General features: G+C 31.8%; 1 protein-coding gene across 4 annotated transcripts in view; it reads right to left on the bottom strand.

Moving 5' to 3' along the window:
- The window catches only part of LOC118182476 (testis-expressed protein 10), a 130899-nt gene that overhangs the window by 99569 nt on the left and 11967 nt on the right, over positions 1-19363 (bottom strand). For all 4 annotated transcript variants that reach the window (XM_035351819.2, XM_035351820.2, XM_035351822.2 and 1 more), the window contains one exon: positions 8575-9343. In XM_035351819.2, the coding sequence (XP_035207710.1) occupies positions 8575-9343 (769 nt within the window). The remainder of the gene's footprint in view (positions 1-8574; positions 9344-19363) is intronic.

Raw genomic sequence — 19363 nt, 5'->3', positions numbered from 1 at the left:
TGATATCACAACACACTAGCAAAAAAAATTTTTTTTGCTTTAGTTTCAATTAAACCTGATCCTCAAAGCCAGGCAAGTTTTCACAAAGAAGAAAGTTACTGCCATTTCTATATTCTCTCTACTTTTTTTAATAAGAGAAAAAAAAAGTGCTGAATGGGTTTTAGATTTTAGCAATCTCCCAAAACAGGATTTTTTAAGGCACCTAATGAATGGGTGAACCTGGTCTGCAACAATGTTCACATACTACACAGATGTCAAGAATTGTTCTATGGGAATTATGGGTCCTAATGTGCTCCATGAAAACATTGTCCACACCATAATACCCCCGCCACCAGCTTGTCTCTGTCCAACTGTGCATCAGGGAGCCAGGGTTTCATTTGGAAATCTATACCCATCGATGTGATGGATCAAGAAACATGATGTACATGCCCCTGATGGACCAGGAAACATGATGCATATGCCCATTGATGTGATGGACCAAGAAACATGATGCGTCAGACCATGCAATTTTCTTCTGTTCTTTTAATGTCCAATTCCGATGTTTCTTGGACCACTGCAGATGCAGCTGGCGATGATGTGCTCGCAGTGCAGGGACATGCTTTGGCTTCCGGCTGCCTAGGCCCATACGCAGCAATGTATGCTGCAGAGTGTGTTGAGAAACACTATCGCAGCTGGTGGTGATTTCGGCTGTTGTAGCTCTTCGGTCATGGCGAACAATGTGTAGGAATCTCTGCTCTCCTCTGGAATCAATGCGCCGCCGATGACACACTGCTGGCCAGGGACTTGTTTGTCGTTTCCCGACCCCATACACCACTTTCAATACGTGCTCACAATAACGGCACGTGAACAGCCCACTAAAAGCATCGTTTCTGATATTGATGTTCCCAGTCACCAAGACGTAATGATTTGATGTTTATAGCTTTCAAATCATTATGGCTATGGTATAATCATTTTGACGATTTGATTAAAGTCTTTGATAAATCAGCTGCTTTTCACATTATGTTGCTAATTGCAATATGTTTGGAAAGAAAATGCATAGCCGCTTTATATACTCCAACATCAGCCACACATACACAGTGGTTTGTTCCTGGGTGAGCCCATTGTTATAGATCGAGAGTGGTCATAATGTAATGCCTCTTTGGTGTATATGACCCACACGGAGCGACTGACTTACTATAAGTACACCTATTATTCCAAAAAACTTTATTATGTGAAACAGATTTTACATCGTATGGTATACGAGAAAGCGTTTTTTGCATAACACAACATTACACATTGAGCAACTCATATTTGTTCTTATCTCTATGCTCATTTCGGTACAACAAGCACAGCGGCATCCATATTTTCCAACTATTGGAAGATGATCCCCAGCATTCAGGAGCTTTTAAGTACTTTCTAACCTAGCAGTAATTTTTTAACTTTTAGTGGGACATATATGTCCCATTAGTAGTCAAAGGCTTAATTAAAAATTCATTAAAATTTTACAAAATATGAAACAAAATTCAAAATTCCAGCTTCCAAAGGGCACATGTTTGGGTGGAGGAAAACAGTATTCAAAATTTGATGGCTTTAGGTACCATCGTTTTTTTCACAGCAAGAGGAACATACCTACATACTACATGCAGATTCTTCATAATTTAATTTTTGTTTAAATAATGTAGGGTGATAACATTTGGTAGCAACAATCTAAAAAGTCTTACAGCAATTTATAGTGGATGATGCAAAATCCTGTTTCAAGACATAGCCAAAGCATTTTTAAAAGTTGCGGGACTAGTGGAATTTGGCAAAATGTCACAATAAAAGACATCACTTGCATTTGTACTTAAGCGAACCAGTATGGTACCGAATTATAAAAGTGATAGTTTTTTCCTGTTTTAAACTCTATTAGGGTCTTTTGGTGACAGAAAGATTGGCATTAGTTTGAATGAATTTGTCAGAAAATTTCAAAACATGAAATCATATTTATTTAAATTTTTATATGCTAAAGTATAATTTCTATCTGTTGATTATCTAATCATACAAAGAGCAATTTCAGCAAGTATTGTTTGACAATCACATTTGAAATAACATAAAATAAATTTCTTAACCCTCACTCCACCCACCTGCAAATTGTTAGGGATGGACAAATTGGATGCCACTGAAAAACATACTTCAGGTGTGTACTATCCTGCAGTACAGATATAACTGCAGAAACTCAATATATTGTTTTGACATCCTGACAATTGTCAGCAAGAATTTCCGAGTATCAAAAAGAACCAACTAATACATCAATAACAGTAGCACATTTTTAGTTACCTTGGAGCATTCAAATTCAATAATTGAATGGAACAAGGCCAAAATCATCAACAAACCTCACATAAAAGCAGCCTTAAAATCAGATACTTTCCCTTCAACTTACCATATATCTATCTGGACATTGATTCTGAAAAGTACAGTAACCCCACAGAAAGCAACAAAGGAGGGGAAATTTGATCAAGGCATTCATTCCAGCTTCAGCTAACAGGTCATCTGCAAAAGTTCCTATTTTACTTATATTTAAATGTGCTTTTAGCATGTCAACCCAGAACATTTTATTTTGTTTCTAATTTCCTTCTGACTGCATATGTTTTTTAATGCTTCAATATGAAAGATCGACAGATATCAACAAAGCTGCTACCATACCATTCCTTAAAAATCATTTAAAAAAAGATATTTCAAAATGCCAAATTATGTGATCAAATCAAGACCGGATATTTGAAAATCAAACCTCATAAATACTGACATATGAAAAACATCACAAAAATTTTAGGCAACCAGTCCATTCAATCATTAGAAATAGAATCTATGAACATTAGTCTCTTAACTCTCCAAGCTGACTTCCAAACCCTCAGCTGCTTGGCCCTAAAAGGCCATGACTAATCAGTATTTTCTTGATGAAAATTAAAACCTTATCATTTTTCTACCTTAGATCTTTTTCTTCCACTATATATACTGTTTGGACACATTTTAAGATGCATGTCTATATACTTAACGATATCATGATTAACATTATATCAATAATATGGTCATATATATATATATTAATTATAATTTATTTACTAAAGAACTATTGATTATATTAATATTAATTTTAGTAAAAGTATGTAAAAAGATAATTCTACTAAAATTATTATATATATATATTAATTTTCAATTTTTATTATTTGATTTGTTTTTGCAAAGATTGCATTACATTTCTTAATTTTCTAATGTTTATTTCAGTTACTTTAAGTTCTATTTCATAATTCTAATTACTAATGTTTAATTTTTTTTACAAATAGTTTTGAATTAAAATGCATAAAAACGAGGGTGTCGGGGGACAATTACTCAAGTATTTTATCAATACTCAAAATTGTATTAGCGAAAATGCTTAATAAGAATGAGTTCTTTGGTACTCTACTTTGGTTCTAAATAAGTTTTCTTTTTCTAATCGAAATTTTGTTATTCATGATTTAATTCAAGTCACCGTAAAACATTTTTAACAATTTACATTCAAGTTACTTTAAAACAATTTTTGGAATTAAACTTCCAGCCTATGGGTTCCCTCTTTTTAGATACTTCTGCTAAAATTAATATTAGGAGATAATAAAATCAATATTTCTTTAGTAAATAAATTATTATTATCTTACTTTGCAGCTATTGTGCAAGTATTAGAATAACTTTTTTTCGAACTAAGTGAATTTAAGATCATACAATATATATATATATTATAAACTAGGTTGTAAGTACAATACTAAAAAGACCAATTTTAGTCAAAATCTTTTGCGCAATATGCTGCAAAATTAAGAAAATGAGAAGAGAAATTGTAGTTAGCTCGCCAAAAAGTTACCAGGAGCTGTGGCTCCAAGAAAAAGTTCAACACAGTTTTTTAAAAAAATTACATTGAATGAGGTGAAATATTAGTCTACATGCGAAATAAAATGTAAATTATAAAACACAGTAAAATACTTATTGTTGGAAACAAGTTAAAGGCAAAATATAAAACATAGTAAAAAACCAATCGATGGAACAAGTTAAAACATATAAAATTAAAAAGCGGAAAATGGTAAATTAGCTCAATTCGAGGTCCACCCTGGCTTTTCAAGGGAAATTTTGGTTGAACGTTGAACCAAGTTAACTCCATTACGCGTTTCGCCGAAACAGACAATTGAAATTTTGCGTTACAAAATTTTTTTAATTAATTAGATAAACTGTCCTAAAAAAATTTTTTTTAGTCTCAATTCTCTGTTCCAATTTCCCGACGCATCCGCATAAATTGACACATTAAGGTGTAAAAAAATGTAAATGCAACTCCGATGTACAGCAATAATAAAAATAAAAATAAAAATAAATAGCGGTCTGCTATTAGTCAAAATATACAATAACGTGTGGGCTGTATCTGCAAGCTTAAAGAATTAAAACTTTATAAATGAATCTGAAATTAAATTTAAAGGAAACCTAACAGCATGGGTCTTGTTAAGACCAAGAAAGATTTTTTGTAAAAGAAACATAAAAAACAGACCTGTGGTTATGTCGTCTTCTCAATCGTGGAGCCAAAAACAAAAAGAGGTTGTAATTCCCCTCCGTGCTTTTCAACGCTCTCTAACTCGTTGTGTGACGTATGAAGGGGGAAACGAAGTCACTGGGCAACAGCCAATGTAAAGAGACTGTCCGTTGGCGGGAACCCGACCAAAAGTTGAAAAGGGAGTCGAAAGACTCGGAAAGACGTGGAAAAAGTTCAATATGGCGTCAGTCAAGTTGTTTTTAAGAAGAATTGCAGCAAAAAGTGAAAATGGCTAATTCAGCTAAAATTACTTAACATGGCCACAATAGTAAGAGAAAAATGAAAAAAACAGTCATTTGTTAATAAAAGTCGTAATTCTTCAAGCTAGAGGGCAATCGAGCTTCACGAAACGAAAAGGCCCGTTTGTTAATAACAGGATTAGATTTGGCCATCAAAGTAATTTAAAACTATTTAAACAATAGTATTAAAAGTATTGTGCCAAAATTTTTTGGAGGAAAGAAAACGTAGTGATAAGAATTATCTGTACATTTATACATTAGATTTTCAGAATCAGTCATTCACTTTATACCTTCCCATTGGGCTTTAAATATAAAATATCACTATCTAACTCAAAAAATCTAAAAATTGGTAAGGCTAATGCCAGCTTTTTTTAAGGTATTTTTAATTATTTTTTGTGGAATTAGGTTATTTTTCAAGATTGTCACGAAGTAAAGTATTTCTTCTTGAAGGTGTTTTGCTGTATTGCAGATTCTTTTTATTCTACAGTGAAAAGTCGTTAATCCGGACTCGTCGGTACTTCGGCGATTCCGGATTATCGATTTTTCCAGATTATAAATCATCAGTTTAAATCTCGTAAGATGGCATGCAGAAATTCTAAAATTAAAAATATGAAACCTTAATTTATAAAATAAAGAACAATTATAATCTAAAGGGTATCAAAATTTACAAAAAAAAAAAAAAAAAAAAAAAAAAGCTTAATATTTATTTGTTTACTTTATTAAACATTTCTTTCAATGTAAGTTGTTTCAAGTTGCTTCATTTTATGTGATAATACTTTCTCTTTAATTCTATAAACAGACACAATTTCTTGTACAGTTACAAAGTTCCGCTGTTCAAGTCCCGCTAATTGTTGTGCCGAGAATACCAACTAACTTGTCAATCGAAATTTTTTCGTTTTCACTAACCTCTCTGTCACATTCTTCATGTCTTTATTCATTTTTTGCGGCAATTCCACTTTTTGTTTGATGGACATCGAAACATACTTTCGTTTTGTATGATCCTTTGGGAGCTTCAGGATTGGAAATTCTATTTGACATAATCGAAAGTTCAAGTTTACTTTTATAAAATTGCTCTTACAGTCTGCAAAAAATAATAAGCCGGATCCGATTCGAAGATTAAGGAACAACGCAATCATCAACATTAACTGAAACAGATAATTAGATAATTTTAGATTATACCGTCCGTTATACATAAAACGCACACGCGAAAACGTATTCTGCACTTGCGCACCCGCATATGCGCAGTGGTAAAAGGTCTTACGCGCACGCGTAAACGCCTATGCGCAGAAAGTTTTTAGCTTTGAGGTCCGGATTATGTGTTCGAATTAACAACTTTTGACTGTATTACTTCAAAAGAATAAATTAAAGTTAACTTTAATTTTAAATAATTCTCTTGCGCCATTTGTTTGTTTTAAATGGCCACCTGAAGGCTTAGTTATTAATAAGACTCTATGTCAGTGATATATAAATATCCCAAATACAGAAGCTACTGACATAAAGAAACACCCGATCTGGCCCCACCTAAAAATTTTCTTCTGTACGCACAGAAAAATTTAATGAAAATTTTTAGGATTTTTAGGTTATTATAGGTTACTCTGAACCTTCTTTATTTATAGTAGATGGCAGTGCAAGACAAACCAGCCCATATATTTTAGCCAAGTTTAGTTTTTAAAGAAATCTTCCAGATTTTTTTTAGAACATAAAAGGAATTGTTTCAAAAGAAATTTCTATGTTATTTTCGTGGCTGTATGCTAATCTCCTTATTCTATATTAGTTTTAAATTTTTACCTTAAAATCTTGGCCTAAAATTGAACGGCGAACATCAGGTGTGCTCAGAGTGAGCTCACTGATAAGACTAGGACAAGACTAAAACCTGTATCTTTGTTTCTCTGCAGCTCATCGGTCAGGTCATTCACGACAAAAAGGTGGATTCATATCTGTGTTTCCTTTCCTGTTTTTCTTTTTCTTCTTTTCCCTTTTTTTTTTTTTTTCTTTTTGGAAGGGGGAGGTTTGGTTATCAACTAAGAAATTGTTGGGGTGATTTACTGAAGGTCAGGGGTAATTTTATCAGTTAGCTGTTTGGTTTTCCCCCAGAGCTTTCGTTCAAGAAGTTTTCTTAGTGCTACGTTTAATAGTTTTGAGTTGTAGATGTTTATTTAATTTTATTTTAAAATTTCAAATTGTAGATATAATATTAGTTTATTTTTTGGATTTTTAATTTTCCAAATGGATCAGAGAGGGCTGACCATTTCTGAAGCACTGAACGTGCTACACGAATTGCTTTCAGATAGTGAATCTGATACGGATCACGGTACATGTGCGAAACATGCAATATTGGGTTGTGCTTTTTCAAAGGTAGTGTCACTTTCTTCGAAAAGTACGACCATGAAAAACATAGATGAAAATGTAAATATGAAATGTAAATATCATATAACCAAGTTACTTTTTTCCATTTACACGCATGTAATCATCATATAACCAAGAAGAGCTTTTTTAGAGTGGGGAGTGTAGAGTAGTAGGCCTTTCCATGGCACACCCTGGGAAATACTAAATCTGCTACGGTATTCAGAATTTAGTGTTTTTTAATCATAGGCAAAATCTCTTACTCTTTTATGCACTTCCCCGCAATGCTCGTTTCAGCACTCTTTTCGAAGCTCTATTCATTCACCGCGCCCGCTTTGGGCACATCCACAGAATTAAAATGATAAGGCTAGCTTCCCAAAATTTTACCTGTGTACTCCTATAGGCCTGATTAGACTTCCTTTTTTTTTTTCTTTTTCCGAAATTCCTACTTTTAAAGGTTGCGTGCCGGAAAGGGTTAAGCTAATAACCTCTTGTGTTCAAGATATATGCCGTATCTAATTAGGCAAGTATGTGCATAATTCAAAAACAATGCAAATATATTTCATAACAATGCCCCTTCATTAAGGGGCCAGCACCTTTATTGCAAACTGACCACAGTTTGAAAAGACAGAAATCTTCACACAGTATGCTAGCACAGAAATGCATAAGATCAACTTTTATCTTATTAGATATTAGGCACAGAAAAGTTCAAGATCTGATACCCAAAGCAAATGAAAATTCTACTGTATGGTAGTGCTTCAGCATAAATTAACCAAACTTTTTTTTTTAATTATACACTAGAAACTTAATTTTCATAAAAGAACTGCCTTTAATGCAGGAATACTCTTATAAAGTTCTACCTTTTAGAAGAGAATGGTATAAATGTATTAGAATCATTATGAAGATATTCCTCAAAATTATTGTATAAGCTTTATGAACATTATATTTTATCAAATTAAAACACAGAACTTTCCATATCAGATCATCAACAGTATGTAATACTGGTTATATTATTCGTGAAAAGCCAAACACTTTACAAAACTCTTTTGGAAATATTTGGGAAGAAATGAATACAAATAATTCACCACTTTTATTCTAGATACATAATCAGAAATATGATAATCCAGACAAGAACACTGGTTAGCAGAGGCTAATGGCTATCTCAAAACTGCAGATAAGAGTTCATTCGAAAGTAAGGCTTGGCTGTACATGTGTTTCCCCTTTCTTACAAACATAAAATCAGTCGCCATATATGATGCACCTTGGAGAATATTAGCAACAATGAGGCTAAATGACTAATAAATTCAGCTATAATTCTAATAAATTAGCAAATGCTCATCTTTAGATAATAATAATAAGAAATATAATTTTAATAAATTTCATTTAGATTTTTTTACTTTTAAATAATATCTTAAATATAAAACTACTCACCTTTTGTCAAACAAGATGCAAATTCAGATATTTCTTCAGTAAAAATAGCAATAAGAACAGGAATTATATCAGATATAAACTGTTTTACTGCTTCAGGTTTCCAACAAAAGTTAAGAGAAGACTCTGCACTTGATAACTGTTCTATATCAAGTGGTTTTAAGCCACCCCCAGCATAAACATGTAAATATAATGGTGTTTTACCATCCCAGTATACTTCTTGTTCATCTTTATTTTCATTTAGTTTATTCATACTGGCTAGCACAGCTCGAAGAAACCCTCTAAGTTGAGTCAAAACTTTTATTCTCCAATCTTGCGAGGTCAGTTTGTTATTTACATTTACAATCAATGCTCTTTGCCGTTTTGATCTTCTTGATGGAGAAGATACCATGTCAAGAAGGTTGTAAAGGACTTTAAATGAATGACATATCAGATTTGGATGCGTTTCTAGCATAGCACTTAGAAGATCCAATGAATCCTTTCGAACTTCAAAATCTGAACTGGTCATGGCACATATAAGATTGGAAGTCAAAAGAGGAAAAGAACATTTGATTTGCATTTCTGTAGTTGTTTCCAAAATTTCTTTGATTACACTGATTGCTTCATGCCTTGCTTTAGGCTCAGTATCATAGAGAACTTTAATCACTTTGCTCAAAATATCAAATATATCAGGAACAATATCTTCTGCATTTTGTTTTACACGGGCCTTTATTTTACTCAAAGCTTCACACCTTTTAGATGCATTAGTATGTTCAACATGACTAAGCGTATCCTATGAAGAAAAGAAAGTATAATCTAATTAAAATAGTTCTCACACAAGTTTGATGAGATTTTGAATCATTAGAAGTATAAAATTTTATTGGTACATATACAGAACAGAGTGAAATAAAATAATACATGCACATGCATGCATGCACACACCTAAAGACATTTTTAATTGACATTTTAATTACCATATATTTCAAAATATAATAAAATTCCAAATATAAACATAATATAATAAAAAAGATGTAAGAAATTACACAGAATTTTAAAAAAATGCTTGCATTAAAAATATATAAATTATTCTCATATGTTCAGCATTTTTAATGACCTTATATTTGGTTAAAAAAATGACATTTTCTTGACTTAGGATGATACATGTTGAAGATTTAAAAGCTAATCAAATGATTATAAAAGCATATGCTAAAGTAAAATGCATGCCAAATTTAGTGATTTTATTGTTAGATAATGATTTTAATTTTGTGACCCTTTTTTCTTTTTTGATGATCTGAGTCACTGGAATTGTGGAATATTTCTCTCTCAGTCATGTATTGCCAGTTTCTGAATGCTATTTATAAGTTTTAAACTGCAAAAAAACTATTGCTTTCTTCTCATTAGGTTCCAGTGTCTACTTGTTTTAGCTGTTCTTGGTTGATTGTGATCATGGCCAAAAGGTAGACTTTTTTAAAATATGAAATAAAGGACAAAATGTCTATTTTACTATGGTGGCATGGGAATGTACTCATTTGCAAATAAGAGTGAATGTTCTGTGTGCAATGATAAGATGCCAGTGCACAAGGCTGAGGTGTGAAATTTTGAAAAGCCAGCTCTATGGATTCTCTAAAGTTTTTTTTAAGTGAAATCAAGACTCTGTGTGTATGGGAAAAACAACATGAAAGAATTATATAAGAATCTTGTGAAAACTATTTTAATGCATCCTATAATCCTTGTTTAATAATTAAAATTTGCATTTTAAACTGCTCAAGTCTGTCTTCATTTGATAAATTTATAATGTTTGCCACCTTATGATAAGTGTGGATAATTTGGCCAGTTTAAAAAATTGTCAACTTGCATTTGATAAATAACTTTTACTGAAGCATATTATCAAGATTAAATAATCTTAACAGATATTATTACAAAAAGTTTGCACTAAGCATGTAATATATGGCATTGAGAAATATTTTTATAATGTTCATAAAAATTATCAGTTGGATATCAATTAGCTACATTATTAAATATAAAGAAAGATTTAAATTATTTAGAAATGTACTTGGTGCTTTTAAATTGTTCATATTGTGCAATATGAAAGATGTTACATAAAATTTGAATTATAAATGAAAGATCTTAATGTTTTGCTGTATAACTAACAGTCTACAATACAGCCTAAAAACTGATGCAAGGTTTATGTGGAAGAGCAGAATATAATATCCTGCTTCATTCAGCAGCAACAGTTATGAAGCCACATGAATGATAAATTGAGTAATGTAACAATTCAAAAATTTTGAAAAGCCAGCTCTATGGATTCTTGCTTTTACAAGCAACATTATTTTCAGTACTTCCTGATATCTGTATTCCCAATTTCAACATTCAGTAGAACTGTTTTACTTTTGACATATTTTCAAGTATATACACAACAGCAGTGAACTCGTACATCATACACTTTTTTCAGTACATCTGGATTTATGAGTTATGGGTTAGTTGATTATTAATTGTGGATTTATGAGATTTATTACCATATTTATCACGAGAGTGCAGAATGCTGATGAGAAAGGAAGCATTGGCAGAATATGACATTTTCCTTCAGAAATATGGTGTTCTGCCCAATAATACAGGATGAAAAAACTCACATTCTATGAAGTTGTACTTCATAAATGACCAAATTATATGGAAATGCAATATCGAAAACTGCATGCGGAATATAAGCATGCAGGTTGCAAAGTAATTTGAAAATAGCCATAGTTCCTTTGCAACAATTGTCCACTTTATTAATTACTAGCAGCTTCGTGGCCAGCCTTCGTCTGGCTTTTAAATGTACCGGGAAAATGGCTGAAGGGAACACCAAACGTTAAATTTAAAAACTGCGTAGAATTTTACTCTGCAGAACAACTTCTTAAAAAAAAGTTATTATGTATAACAAAATTACAATGAAATAAGCAATATCCCTTAATACAAATATTAATTATCCTAATAAATAAATTAACCAACATCCCGTTGCCTTCTCTTGACCAAACGTCCAATATTAAATTTAAAAACTGTACAAATTAATCGTCCCCATTTTTCCAAGTGGCAACAGTGCTGATTTTCAACAGTCAGCAGTCCACCGGTACCAAGGCTGCTACCTTTATCATCATTAAATTCGTATATCACGTGATAGTCTACTTCCCTATGAGTATTAAGATATAGGTACTTTTGCCTCAGACAAAAGCAAAATAAATAAATAAATAAATAAATAAATAAAATAAAATAAAATAAAAAATAAAAAAATAAAAATAAATAAAAATAAAAATTAATTGCCAAACCCATATTTCTAAAAGAATGAAACTATTCAAAATGATGCGATTTCATCAAAAATCTATCAACAACAATAAGACAGGAAAGTTGTTGTCAAAATCACATTTTTAAAGATGTGAGAAGTGTATTCAGAAGCTTCATTTAATTTTTTTTTTTTTTTTTCTAAATACAAAATATTATCATTTTTCCAAAATTCTTTTTGTAAAAGCAGTCGCAAGAATGAAAGTTTAATGTGTCCAAAAATCAAAGAAAAATAAACTGTACATTTTTAAAAATAAACTTTTTTAGAAAAAATCCCATTGAAAAGGTGTTAAGCTCCCTTTGTTAAATAAATTCGTATTTAATCGATTTATTGAAACACGAAATTTATTTTAAGTTCGTAAAATAGCTAAGTGCCTACGTTTCATGACGATGTGAAAATGGAGTGTGTAGAGTAAAATCTCGCTTTCCTATAGCCCGTTATGTCTCAAAATGACGCGATTTCATCACAAAACATAAAATAAAAAAATTCTAATTCAAATTTCGAAAAAATCACTTCGAGGTGCACTGGCTCTTGTCTAGATGCACCTATGCACCAAATATCATAGCCATGGGTCTATTAGCTTACGCGCAGTGCGAACGAAAGACACACACAGACAGACTCTTTCTTTTATTATATGTAGAGATTCAGCAAAAGGCTACAGATAAGCGAAATTTTGTAAATAAAAAGTGGGATAATTACTGTCACTCATAAAGAGAGCCAAACAAGCTTTTTTCTCCTATTTCCAAAGTCATCAGTGAGTTGACAAATTTTAAAGGGTGGATCTTAATTTTCAATCTTAAAAATAAATTTGATAAACTCTGGTTTTAAGGGAAAGATAGTTCTAAGTATCCATTTGATGTAACGCTTACCAACTTTGAAATATGAAATAATAGGTCTTTTTGAAAGAGGGAGTCATGCTTCATAAAAATTCTCAGTTATCGAATTTCATTTAAGGTCAAATGCATAATTTGAATAATTAAATTAGTTACAACACAATTTTTATAAAAAATAAATTAAAATTTAGAATTACAAACTAAATGTTAAGCTATGATGTTTGGTGAACTTCATTCAATTTTGTAATTTTTTTAATATTTCATACAGATGAAAACTTGGGTAGGAAAGAAAACATTTTACATGCTTCCAACACAGTGAAAATAAAATTAATATGCATATAACTGTGTGGAGAAAATCAATTACATACCATTTACAAATTTAAGGCAAAATTAAATACACATACTTACATTAAACATTTGTTAAGTTTTCATAAATTGCTGTACAAATCTCTAATACATTAAAATAGTTCAAACCAAATAGTTGTTGGTTTAGCCTCTTTTTTTTTTTTTTTTTTTTTTTTTTTGAAATTTTCCTCAATATTTTCTTGATAGCATATCCTTTACTGGGTTCATATATGTTTCTGCACATGGAAATTAAATACTTTTAACCCGTGAGCGGCTGCACTGAGTCCAACGGACCCGTGTAATTAAACAAACCTTTTTTTCAAAGAACGTCTATTTCACATAAGTTGTTGAGGTTCATTGTAGTCATGTCTTAGGTTGACCTCTTTATGTTGTAGAGACATTAGGTATTTTTTGGAAGCAGGAAAGAGGAAAAATTAGCAACACCTTTGCCGGGAATCAAATTGCGGACTTCTCAATTACGGGCTGAGCATGAAGACCACTACATTACGAAGGCGGGAGAAATACCTTATAACCTCCCCCTTTTAAAGAGTGACTGGGGTTTTTAGAGGACCCAATCGCCAAATTCTGGATGAGGAGAATCATCATCCAATGCCCTTTTAGTTTGGGCGCCACTGTAGAGACATTAGGTATTTTTTTCGGAGGCCAGAGAGATAAAAAATATGCAATGTCTTTGCCGAGAATCAAACCACGGACCTCTCAACTATGCGCTGTGCAGACCACTACACCACGAAAGCTCATTAAGAAGGCAGGAGAAATACCTTATAATGTTTCCGAAGTTTTCTCACTGGGGCTTTGATTTGAAGTCTTGATTTTGATTGGATCGGGTCTTTTAGACTCAGTGTGCTATATTTGTATTACAATTACCGTAATTTCGCGCGTATAGTCCGCGGACTATCTGTGTTTAAAATGCGAATTTTTGAAGCTGCGGACTATCCACCAATGCGGATAATACACTGGCTGTTCACGGTTAAAATCGTTGAAATTTAAAAAACACGCTGTCGTGAACTGCCGATGATCAAATATAAAAAAAGCACGAGATTCCAAGAAAACATTCGTATGTATCGTATCGATAGTAAACCATAGAGCATAGTGCAGAACGAATGAGTAGTAGCAAGTAGAACTCCTAAAATCGAGGCTGGCGCATCAAGCGATGCCAGGATATGAGCCAAAGAAAATCTTGTATGAGCACTCACTTAGCGCAACCAAAGTCTTGTATCCCAGTATCCTTCGCACTGCTTTAGCACAACTGCCGGGAGAGGGAAAAGAAATTGATGCATCAGCTCGGTTTTTAGGAGCCATAGTAGCAAGTACTTGGAAAACGAAAAAAAAAGCGTGATTCGTTTACTTATAAAGCGTGGTTTGGCAACACTGAGTGAGTGGGGTCGAAGGTCACATTTCATTACCACTTATCACGAGTATAGCACGTTGCACAGTATTTTGTCTTTCATCTTCGATAACATTGATGAAACATCGCCGGAGTTTTACTGTTGAGTTAAACTCAAGGTAGTTGAGAAAGCTGAAAAAGATGGAAATAGAGAAGTGGGCCGTTATTGGTTTAATCCTAGTATTCGGTGCACACGGGATCTGGCGACTTTATGATGAGCAGTGAAAACGAGACATATACGATGAGTAGTTAACGGGTCATTCAAAGAAAATATATAGTTAAACATAGTATATACTATGTATATAGTATATATACTATGTGTATATACTATATATATATAGACGTTCTTTGGATCATTTTTGGTGTTGGCGATAATTTTCAAAGTCGAGCCAAGGCTGCACCGTACACTAGGATTTTACCCCGTTATTTTGAAGTGGACGAGAAAGCGGTGAGAAATTGGCGCAAACAAAAGGATGCGTTTAAAAAGCATGGGAATATTGCCGTATTAAAAAAATGTAATTTCCGACGTATAGTCCGCGGACTATCTGACGATTTTTGAAATTTTTTTTATATAAAATCGTGTTGCGGACTATACGTGCGAAATTACGGTACTTAGTTGATTTGCGATAGTATAGAAAGCGACAAATATGTCACGTAATTTATCTTACAGCAAAGAAATGTTGCAAAATTTATTAGGTGTTTTAACTCGCGAAGAATGTATTGAAGAAAATGAGAAATTTTAGTTAACGTAATACTGATTCAAAAACTGATATAGATTCTGAAAACGAGAGTGAGAATGCCATAAATAATTTTATTGAAAAAAAATTACCGGAAGAAAAAAGATGCAGTGTTTGCCCATTGAAAAAGCACAGAAAAAAGGAAACACGTTTTGCCAAATGTGAAAAATATTTGTATTTGGAACATGTGACACTTTGTTCAATGTGCCACTAAAATTTGTCGTTGCATTTCCTCTGTGACTATCATGATAATAAAGAAAATAAGAATCGATACAAACTAAAGGGTTCTAGGAAAAAAGCCCACAGGAATAATGCTCACAGGAAAAAAACCCACACAGATATATGCCCACATAGAAATAAAACCCACTGATAAATAATTCACATAGGAATATCCTTACATTAATGAATCAATAATTAATCGATTTGAACATCGTACACCTACTTGAATTTTCTAAAGAAAAATTATTTTAAATTACCAAAACAACTATGGTATATATTTCAAAAATTTTATAACTTATGGGTATATTCATTTGCTATATAAGGTTAGCAAATGGGCTGTTTTGAATTAAGAAAAGGAGAGGAGAAAGGAAGTAAACATGAAACAGAATTATACAGTGAAAAATTATTACAATTTTAATTGTTAAAAATTAATAAAATAAATATAAGTTACACATTTTATAATATAAACATTTAGAAGAATAATGAATGAGAATTTCGAATGATTATTTTATTTAAATTACTTAAAATATTTAATTTTATTATCGATTTCATCATAGTTTCTTACATGATACACAATTACCAAATGTAAGTTTTTCATGTTTTCTTTTTCTTTACTTCAGTACATCCTGTATTTACATTAGCTAATAACAAATGTTGAGAAGCTAAATCTTTTTTCAGTCCGTCAAATAAAAGCCACATACTGGAATAGCTACAATTAAATAATGAATTTAGTGCGTTATGAGAGCCTTCGCAACAATTTGTGGTTTTAGGAGACTTTTCGAAGGCTGCTTCATAATGTTCAACTGAGATGCATCATCAAAGTGCCTAAAAATTTCAATTTTATTTATAAAATTTTAAATGTCTGCAGAAATTTTATAACTTTTTGGCTCCAAACTTGAGTAACTACATTCAAACATCAATATCTATAGATACACATCAAAAGTATGCAAAAAGAGAGTAAATAAACAAAAAGTAATTATTAGCAGTTACAGGGGAAAAAAAAATGTTGTACAGGGGCAGTGGTATAAAATATTACAGTACATGCAAAATTTTACTACAGTTTTCATGCTTTTATTTACCGCCCCTTAAAAGGTTAATGTGAGCTTTTTTCCATATGCGCATATTTGCGGGCTTTTTTCCTGCGAGCTTTTATACCTGCGAGCCTTATTCTGTGAGCATTTTTCCTGTGGGCTATTTTTCTGTATGCATTTTTCCGGTCACCAAACTATATAATATTTTCCCCCAATGCTAATACATAATACAATTTTTATGCCTTTAATAAATTTCATTTCATAAAAGCATTTAAAGAAGTTAAAAATTTTAATGTGCATATTTTTTAAGTTTGAAATTTATTATTAGTATAGATGTAACACTTTTTCTGAAGATTTACAATATTTTCTTCAAAAAACATGAATTGGGTCTTTTGAACCTAGTGCGTGTGCTCTTGTAACCAAGGCTGTGGAGTCGGTAAGGAAAATGACCGAATCCGACTCCCTCATACATATATATATATATGTAACATATATATATATATATGTAAACATGTACACATGGGTTACAGCTAATTGTTTTAATATAACAGATGTAATAGATGCTACAGAAAAAAAAAAAAAAAAAAAAAAAAAACTGATGCCATAGCAAATTATTTTATTTATATTAATTAGCATTTATTACGAAATGGAAAAACTGACATTAGTTATTTTTAAGAAACAGTATAGCTTCGGCAAGATCTTCTTTGTTGGAGGGACATAGATCCGATTTGATAAACTTCAGAGCTGAGAAGAGTCTTTCCACACTAACTTGAGTAGGAGGAAGAGCTGTTACTGTTACAGCTACTTTTTTTAACTTTTCAGGATAGAATTTTTATAAATTCTAAAAGAGGTGTCTTGCAAGCGCAATCATATTTCTCTATTTCTTCAAAGGCCATGTAGAAATTTTGTTTGTATTTTTTCATTTTTATATCTAAATGCTAATGGTTCTTTACTTTCATTCACTTTGCCTTAACCTTTTCAATATTATCCAAAAATAGTTCTCAAAATCTAATTCATCTTTGGAAGATAATGATAGAGACTCATTTGCAATGTCTGCAGTTTGACTGTCCTAATTCGAATTCTCCAAATGTTCTGAGAATAATTTCATTTTTAATGAAAGTTCATAGATGGCTTTCTTCGTCTTTTTAATTTGTTCCTCATCCAAGAAAATTGGGTATTTCGGATCTACATATATTGATTGAACCCAGCAAGATCCCATTGTCTAAAAACTAGTTTCTTTTTTCTTCATTGAAGAAATGATTCCTTCTGTAATAAACCCTCCATTTCAGAAAGAATAAACATCACATTCCTCCATTCACACCTCTTGTCAATTCTTCAGATTGCAGCTTTTTTGTGGCTATATACAGTGTAGAAAGAAGAGTTTCCAATTCTGCAAGATCATTCCACAGTCTTTCTGTTAGTGAAACATTAGGGTTATCTACATCTTCTAAAAAAGATCTTAATTCTAACAACCGCTTTATCATCAAATATGTACTTTCTTATTGTACTGCTTAATCAATAATTGCTCCTTTTCTGCTCACTTCCTAAGAATGTCATCAAGTTTGGGAGTTCTTGCTGCTAGTGCTGCTTACCTAAATTTACCAGTCAGATTTGTAACTAAGTGAATCAATTTAATCACTAATGGCAAATATCACATCCATCCTCCTCCCTTATATTTATTAATATGTCAATAAAATAGAAAATAACTATTTATTACTGTATATAGTCCATAGGTGACAATTTCTCACCTAATGCAATTGCTATAGGTCTTAAATTCTGCTGCCTAATGCATTCCTAAATTCTGCTCTCAATGCATGTTAAACGAAGTACTAGCACACTAACTTGAGTAGTTCCACACTAACTTGAGTAGAAGGAGAGCTGTTCCTCCTACTCAATTTAGTGTGGAAAGACTCTTCTCTGAAGTTTATCAAATTGGATCTATGGCCCTCCAACAAAGAAGGTCTTGCCGAAGCTATACTTTTTCTTACAAATAACTAATGAAAGTTTTTCTGTTTCATAATAAATGCTAATTAATATAAATAATTTGCTATGCCATCAATTTTTTTTCTGTAGCATCTATTACTTCTTTTATATTAAAAAAATAAGCTGTAAACCATGTGTACTGTACATTTACATATATATATATATATGAGGGATTTGGAGTCTAAAATTCCAGGAGTCAGACATTTTCCCTACCGACTCTACAGCCCTAGTTCTATCACCCCATAAAGTTTTGCCAACTTTTTTAGATTCAACCTGTATAAGATGAATCTTTTAAATTTCTTTTTTAATAGAAAAATTTCTTTTTACAGATGCTTGCCCATGTGATAAAATTAGAAGCACTTCTGATATTTTCCCTGCTTGTGTCTAGTGAAAATAAAGGTAAGATAAACATGTTATGAAAGACTTCTAGTATCAGAAGAAAAACAATCAAATATTATGTTTTCATTGTTCTTCTAAAAATTCTCCAGAAAACTAAGAAATTCATCAAACTTTCTGTAAAATACATCCATTTTGTGTTAATACCATGAAGCTATTTTTCATTTTGTCACTTTTTTTTTTTTTAAACTTCTAGAATCACAAGTCTCTTTTTGTGAGCCTTCAAATCCTTCTAAACTTTCCAAGTTGCAATATCTAAAATCCAAAAGAAAAATTACCCCTTTTATTACCTCTCCCCAGTATTTTAACAGTGACAACACTATTAATAAATTGCTAATATATAATGCAAACCAATGACAATCTTCAGCATCTTCCACGTCTTCATACAGCAAAAACTGTTAATATTCTTAAAAAAAAAAAAAAAAAAAGACTTTAGTTCAGCATAACACAAATTCCTGCTGTTCGGATTATTGGCCATTTGGCTATAATTTGTAAAATATGTCGATACCATTTAATTAATAAGAGCTATAATAATGAAAAAGTATTAA

This window comes from Stegodyphus dumicola, chromosome 5 (assembly GCF_044657685.1).
Source record: "Stegodyphus dumicola isolate Sdum_Otavi_A_Nest chromosome 5, ASM4465768v1".
NCBI lineage: Eukaryota > Metazoa > Arthropoda > Arachnida > Araneae > Eresidae > Stegodyphus > Stegodyphus dumicola.
This window is presented reverse-complemented; position numbering and strand designations above follow the sequence as displayed.